Here is a 7,978-nt window from a genome sequence, read left to right on the forward strand (position 1 = left end):
ACGTTACGATCAATTGATGAACATTTTCGCCGACATGGCGAATGACAAAATTTTCTGTTGGGCAAACAAACAGAATGTCTCGAGAGGAACTTGTACGACATAGCGAGTAAAGAAATTCCTCTGTCTTGTTCTGAGCTGCATAAATTGTTTAAATTTGGACATTAAGGACTATTTAACTATTATTATCACTGATACCGACTTTTCCTCTCGTGATACATATACATCGCGTGGAAATCAATGTTCCGATATAAACGTGTGGTGATTGATCAAACTTCTAATACAAATTAATCTTTTTTGTGATCGTCTTGCGGCACATGTGACAAGTCTTCAACGGAGCGGCGCAGTGCTCACACGCGCCATGCCCGCAAAGAAATGCGACGTTACGACGACGTTCCATGCAGATGCTACACATATTCGCCTCCTCGAGATCCGCGACTCTAGTCTCCAAATAACGTAGCCGTTCTAAATCTTTGTCCTTCTCTTTTTCCTTGTCACTGATCTCTTCTTTTCGTTTGCTTTCTGAAGATACATCCTTCGATTTATCCTCTGAATTGGCTATAGAGACTTCACCTGTCGCCAGTTGACCATCTAGAAAAATATGTAAAAATAATATAAAATATATTCGTATGATTTCCACACGATTTCTTATCATTATAATTTGTTATGCAGAATATTTCGCTGATACAGAAAATACTTAATAATTCCTTGAGATCAATTTAATCAATTTATACAAGATTAATAAAAAAAAATCATCTACCTGGAATTGTTTGCGTATGGCCACAACGTGCACAACCAACAAGCGTAACGCTACTGCTAGGATCAATTCGATTCTCCTGTTTTGTGTTTTCTATGATCCCCGAGCAATCCCGACATTCTGCCGCGTCGCCGGAACCGGTTATATTCTTCTTCGCAACGTGCAATCCTTCCGATTGCGATATATTATCTATCCGGTACGCAGGTGGCTCTACGTAACCAGGCGATGGATTATTCTCTATTCTGCAAGACGAATTACATTTTTCATATGTTTGTTGATAAATTCTAAATCAATTAAGTGATTCCAAAAGCGCATTGTAAAATCAGTAAAACGTTTTTCAAAACGTAAAATCAATTTAAAGTTACGTTTCAATCAAAATTTACATTTCGACTTGCGGATCATTTAAAATACTCGTATCTTGTCTTACTCTAATTGCGTGCTGTGACTTTGGTATTTGTAAGAGCGTAAAAGATCAGCGAGCAGGGCAGCCTGTGGATTGCTTTCCAAAAGATCGAGCGCCGTCTTGTCCTTGTTGTTTCTGACTTGCTCAAGGAGCTTGCAACTCCTGTCCACGCTTACCAAAAAACAAGCTAATGCTAATTCAGTCTTTGCGCCTTGCCTTGCAAGGTTCTGCCAGATCTGTTTGAAAGAAGAAAATATTCGTTAGAAAAGACTGCTGAACTGATAAGTTATCCTTTCTTTTTTTATTTTCTTTTCTTCTCAAATCATAAATGTAGGTATACGTAATAATTTTAAAAGTTTCAATTTCATTTAAGAAAAATGTAAATAGAAACTACATTGCAAAAATAATGGAGGAACTTTATTTAATTACCTCTGTTTCACAATGTCTCAACTTTTTGCAATGCATCATTCCCTTTAACTTTTTTCTTAGAGGAGTAAGAGAGAAAGAAAGGAGTGATTTCTTCGCCTAGGAGAAGAGAAGGAGAGTGTTGTGCTGTCTTATATTTGATAACTTAATAATTTTCTTGAAACTGAATCATAATTTGGTATTGTTTTATGAATTAAAACAATCTTACATCTTTTGTTGAAATTAAAAAAAAAATGATGTATTGCGAAAAGTTGTGACTGTAAATCTATGTCTTTCCAAAGAAAGAGAGAGGGAGGAGGAGAGAGAGAAAGAGAGACGAGAGATGAATTCAAAAGCAAGAACTTGGACAACATACAGCATACAAAAGTGGTGAATCTCGGCTACTTTCGGGTGTAGGCACAGCAGTCTGTTGATTTGGGCTCTTTGCTATCGCGATATGTAATACAGTGTCGCCGTCCTCATCTGTACTGCCGATATCCGCATTGTGATGCACCAGCAGCTCAACGAGCGACCAATGTCCCTGCGAAGTTGCTAAATGCAACGGCGTTTGCCGCCGATTGTTGCACAGATCCACTTTGGCGCGGCCACCATTTTGCGAGAGAAGGATGGCCGCAACTTCTTTGTGTCCGTTCAACGCTGCTAAATGCAATGCTGCAAATCCATCTTCCTTTTTCACATCTACCAAGTTACGCGCGCGCGCAACCAGCCTCTCCGTTGCACTGCAAATTCATAGGTTTACAAAGTAAATTAGATAATATATAGGCACTTTATTTATATTTAAATTAGATAAACCAGATGAATCTTAAGTATGCCCAAGCTATTACTATGCAGACATAACCGCTATGAGATTATACTTGTTAAGTATCTTATACACATACTGAGCATTGCCCTTGAGTGCAGCATGATGCAAGATATTAAAACCTCGTTTGTTCCTTAGCGTAAAGTCAACCCTTTCGCAGGCGGATAACGCGTCGATCACTTCTAGCGCATCCTTTCCTATCGCGTCGTGCAACGCTGTATCGCCGTACGAGTCTTGGAGGTTGAGGTCGCAATGATAACGCAGTAGAACTCTCACGCATTGCACATGCTGCTTATTAACTGCCACATGCAAAGCGCTACATCTGCCGTTATTAACGGCATTGATAGCTGCACCTCGCGATAATAATAGATCCATTATCTCTGGCTGATTTCTATTTAATCAAAAGAGAGAACAATATAGTTAATTTTGCGAAAAATGTGGCAACAATTTCCAACATACCCGAATGCCGCATAATGCAAAGGCGTATCTCCGTCCTCATCGACCGCACGCAAAGAAGCACCAGCATCCAGAAGGAGAGTGCAGAGCTCGCGCTGACCTTGGTGAGCGGCCACTTGCAAGCACGTTTTTCTGCCACCACCAGGAGCACACGCGTCCACTCTGCCAGGGTATTTCTTAAGGAACTCCCGTACTGCGTCCACTCCAGCTTCGCCTCTAGCCGCATCCCTTAACAGCTTTTCCACTTCACTGTCGGTACCGTCGACTACAAGAATAAATTATAATGGATGGAATAAATTATAACTTGTTTTACACAACAACATAATAAAAATTAATCTTCTTTTGATATCAATTTAACTTTAAATTTGATACCTTTTTTCATTCTATTATTAACAAAAATTTATGTATATAATAAAAATAAACATACCCGAACGATCTCTACTCTTGTTTACATTATCGTGTGTGGCAGCCATAGCATTTGTGCCAGAAGATACCGGGACAACACTTAGCGGATTAAATGTCCACGTATGACCATGTATGTCCAACGCCACACGTAAGTCGCCATCGGAATAGATTTTAATTACCTTTCCAGTCTTTCCTAGAGCCTGTGACAAGTATAAATCCGATATCAAACGTCTGTCACTTCTATATATAGCCGTACTAAATTAAAAACAAGCATATAAATTGCCAACTAACATTTTTCATGACGTCTATCCATTCACCGTGGCCACGTTGATATTGTTTCACGGCAGCTAAATCGCTTTTTACGCGGACTATATCACCAAGAGAGAATCCATCCTTGGCAGTAACTTTCGTCAGAGCACCAGGGTGGAAAGTCCACCTATTGTGGCAGCCTTCATACTGCACGCGAATATCTCCCTTGTCCGTAATTCGATGTACCATGCCAATCTGGATTTCAAGTTAGAAAGTTAAGTTACACGATACACATCTCATATTAAATACGTTAAACGTATTGACGTGTGTGTATTAATTAAATATATTAAATCTATCTCTCAATAACAACTGCTAATCAATATTAATTGAAGTTTTTTTCTCTCTGTCTAGAAAGACAAAACAGAAATCCAAGAAATCTAAAGTCAGCGGTACACGATGCACTCTCACAAAAGATGATGCAGATTTTCTCTCACAAAATTGCTTGCGTTTAGAGCAAATTACTACAATTCATCACATAGAACGTAACATTTCTAGTAATTTACTAAAGCAGAAAAAAAATGCATTGTGTATCGCAAAATTTAAACTTCAATTGATATTAATTAATGTTAACGATTGTAAATGATCATTTTTACGAAATACCTTTCCTATGTATTCGGCCATACGCGGATTCCATCCGCCATGACCATCTTGCATCTCCTTTAATGTATCGACCTCCATTAACACTTTCACCTTGTCGCCGACGTTAAACATTAAAGAATGGGGACTAGACGTGATGCTTGTGACACCGCTCTTTGTCGGTGTTGTACCGTTTCCATTATCCAGTACAGTCAAGACTGGTTGACCGAGCAACGGAAGATGTTCCTTGTAGTAAATGCCAGCATTAGCCTCCTCCACGTAACATAGATCCACGCAACCTTTAAAACCTAATCGATAGACGTTAGTGCTACCCGTGGACCACGTGACGGTTGCGACGGACCGACTGCTTTCGTTGTCCCATCCACGTATATCCATGACTCTGCCAGTTTTCCCTGAAATATTCGAAGGGAATTAGATGGTGATTATGTAATTCATGATTATATAATTCAATTAATTTAAATAAAATGTAAATACCACGTCCACCATCCTGATTTCCCCATTCCCAATCTGGTCCGCGAATGACTTTTGCTCCTATGAAGATCCCTTTCAGAGGTATCTTTGTGCATCCTTCTCGTGGCTCCAAACGAACTCTGCGCTCAATGTAATTGCAATTATACTATTATTATAGGTAGTCAGGATGAGGAATACAAATTTCATTAGAATCATGAACGCTTACCCTACAGAATTTGCTGTTTGATATCTCTCAAAAGTGTGAGTTAATTCATGTACGTCGGCCATGTAACATTGCGTGCAGAGATCGTAGTCAAAACACTCCGTGCACTTCCACCTGATACCAATTATCCCATGTCTTTTGCAACCGTCGCAGATGATGTTGGAGTGCTTGACGCCAGCGGCCGCATTATCAAACACCAACAAATCATAAGCACCCTGATAGCCAATTCTATAATTACTCCTAGCGCCATGATCCCATTGAACGATGACTGTCTTGTCTGGCGTCCGATCAGTAGGATTTGGACTAGAGGTTGAGTTTCCTGCAGAGGGAGGTCTACCAATTTCTACTATTGTCCCAGCATGACCCTCTCCACCATCCTGATCGTCCCATTTCCAGTCTTGGCCACGAACAACTCGTAAACCAACTTCTAGCATCTCCGAATATATGAAATTTGGCTTTTGTCCCTTTAACAAAAATATTACATTATAATGTTTAAATAACACAGCACATTTTTTAAAAATAAATAAATGCATCAATGAAAGTAGAAACTTAGGAAGGCATAATCTTTTGTTTTATAAGATATCAAAGTTTTCTTGTAGTTAAATTATATCTTTTTACAATATATACATTTTAAAAATAAAAATGATAGCTTACAAAACTTTTTGTTGCAAAGATAGTTAATAATAATCACATTTACTAAAACATTAATTTTTTACTTTAAAAGATATATACAAGATACAGAATTATCTAAAATTATTATTAATAAAATATTATATCATAATACTTACATTGTACACAGCTCATATTTTATAAAACACATTAAATTAATAAAAGAAGAATACGAGGACATAATACTTCATTGTACAAGATATCAAAATTTTCTTTTTTCTAATTAGAAAGATTATATCTTTCTATAATATATACATTTTAAAAATAAAAATAACATTAGTTTACGACAAAATTTCTTGTTGCAAAAATAGTTAATAATATATTTATATATAGAGAATATATATATTATATATTATTTATATATAATTATATTTACAATATTAAAATATTAATTCTACTTTGAAAAAGATACATATAAGATACAGAACTATCTACAATCACTATTTTAAGCAGTTATCAATAATAAAATATTCAGCAATTTTGCGCACTGTGAAACAATGATACTACGATAGTTTCATACCCATGTGCTCGAATAATCAGAAACTGTCACAGTTCTGTCATAGTTCGTACGTCATGTACTGTTAGGAACATCTTTGATATATATAATTTTATGCAAATTCTCGCTGCGAGAGCGTAATCACTCTGCGATTTCCCCCGGATTTGCACAGTACTCATCCGAAATTTCAGACAATGTCTAAGTCCTATTAATCCTCCGGACCAAGTAGAACAGAGCTTGTGTAGAGTGCTCAATTTCCGGAGCTCCGTTTCCGGAGCGGATTTTAGATTATTGTAAAGAGAAGCGAGAGAAAGAGAAACGCGTTGTCGCCGTACCTGAAGGCAACCCTGAGCTCGGTCCTTATGAATCATATGCGGCGGAGTGGTGGCGGCGACGACGGCAAGAACAACGCAGCCGACGTTCCGCGGGGCCGTGCCTGGCGGGCACTAGTTTGACGCGAGCTGTAATTGGTAACCGACTGTGGAGAAGAGCGACCGACATTACGCAGCATCGTCGCCGGAGATTATTCGCACTCCATCGCTCATAAGACAATATAAGATGCGACCGATGCGACGACGGTGACGTGACAACGATGTTGAATTCTCACGTCCGCAATGCTGACGATGATAACCTCATAACCGTAATTCGTAAACCGGGCTCGCTGATGATGAGGGCGCCTTCTTCGTTCCAAGGCACGATGGTGGAAGGGATAACATGGTGTGTGTAGAATCCCTAGAAAATTTTTGTTAACCCTGCTTTTTATTTTGATTACTCTCTCACCGGTTTTGCACTCTTCCCTTATGGAGGTGTGCGCGAAACGCAGTTGATATTGGCCGTATCGTTGTTTGAAACTATATTTTTAAACAGATTTGTATTTTTTTATAACTATATTATTTCTTCATAATTATAACATTTCCTTCTGATTATAATATGAAATACATCAAATAAAGAATGTTTTGCGTTATTTATTTCATGTCTACAAGTTTTTCAATAAACGCGCCATTTCTATATATTGTGATTCGTGCTGCCATAGTGAGGGCAAGTTAACATGAGCCAATCGAAAACATGGATTGAAGATTTAAAGCAAAAAAAGTGAAGCCTCTATCTATCCGCAGGTTATCACAGGATCCTCGATCCAAAATTAACGCATGATACTGTGATCCTTTTTCGGGTCAAAAAACTAAGTAAGACTAAAAAGAAATATAGACCATCAGATCAGACTCTGTTTTTCTAGAAACTCTAAATTTATCGTACGATAATTTGCAACTAATCAAAAAACAAGATCTTTCGTATCGATAATATCAAAGCAAAATCCTGTTTTCTGATTAGTTGCAGAGTATCGTATAACGTATGCATAGACATAGGGCGATATTCAGTGTCAAATCTAAAAGCCATTCTACATTGGTCGTATCATAAACGTCGCAAGTCATAAGCTTGTTGCTTCAGCCACTCCAATGCTTCAATTTAAAAATCACATGATGCTTACAACGTTTCCGACATTACAATACAACCAACGGTCTAGTTTCCACCGAAGGTTTAATCCGGATCAGAATGTAAAAACCAACCAGTTACAGTCGAGCATTCCCCTATCGTTCGACTGTAACAAGGGTAATAATACTCGACTGTAGTTGGTTGGTTTTACATTCTGATCCGGATTAAACCCTCGGTGGAAATTAGGCCAATGTAAAATGGCCTTTATATTTGAGATCATCTTAAGTACAATCTTAAGATGTCGCGAACCAATCAAAGGCCGATATTCATAGTCTATTCTTATTTCAAGTCCTTATGGCTTCTGCACACTGGACGCGGAAACGCTTGTCGCGCGGTAAAATGAGACGCGGTAACTAATGGAACACATTAGGAGCTTTATTGGCTATCGCATTACATTTTGCAGCACGACAAGCGTTTTCGCGTCCAGTGTGCAGAAGCTATAACGCGCTCGTTGAAGTAAGTAGAAGCTATAACAGGATAGCGATCATGGTGTGTTCCCT

At 38.3% G+C, this 7,978-nt stretch overlaps 1 protein-coding gene across 1 annotated transcript; it reads right to left on the bottom strand.

Moving 5' to 3' along the window:
* Positions 1 to 33: 33 nt before the first annotated feature.
* On the bottom strand, positions 34 to 6,529 carry LOC108749061 (E3 ubiquitin-protein ligase MIB2). Its single transcript, XM_018487560.1, has 12 exons — positions 6,323 to 6,529; positions 4,826 to 5,286; positions 4,624 to 4,739; positions 4,153 to 4,541; positions 3,535 to 3,747; positions 3,266 to 3,443; positions 2,842 to 3,103; positions 2,462 to 2,773; positions 1,939 to 2,302; positions 1,182 to 1,393; positions 758 to 996; positions 34 to 588 (listed from the first exon to the last, which is right to left on the bottom strand). Exons 1-12 carry the CDS (start codon positions 6,356 to 6,358, stop codon positions 275 to 277), a joined length of 3,096 nt encoding a protein of 1,031 aa, XP_018343062.1. The 5' UTR covers positions 6,359 to 6,529; the 3' UTR covers positions 34 to 274.
* Between the last annotated feature and the right edge of the window lie 1,449 nt (positions 6,530 to 7,978).

This window comes from Trachymyrmex septentrionalis, unplaced genomic scaffold (genome assembly GCF_001594115.1).
Source record: "Trachymyrmex septentrionalis isolate Tsep2-gDNA-1 unplaced genomic scaffold, Tsep1.0 scaffold259, whole genome shotgun sequence".
NCBI lineage: Eukaryota > Metazoa > Arthropoda > Insecta > Hymenoptera > Formicidae > Trachymyrmex > Trachymyrmex septentrionalis.

What these genes read in the sequence shown, in the direction of transcription:
- LOC108749061 (XM_018487560.1), bottom strand. Translation starts at nt 6,358, where the DNA reads ATGATTCATAAGGACCGAGCTCAGGGTTGCCTTCAG. An exon ending in CAAACAGCAAATTCTGTAGG is followed by an intron (nt 4,740 to 4,825) that starts GTAAGCGTTCAT and finishes CATTGAGCGCAG; the next exon opens with AGTTCGTTTGGAGCCACGAG. An exon ending in CCATACGCAAACAATTCCAG is followed by an intron (nt 589 to 757) that starts GTAGATGATTTT and finishes ATATTTTTCTAG; the next exon opens with ATGGTCAACTGGCGACAGGT.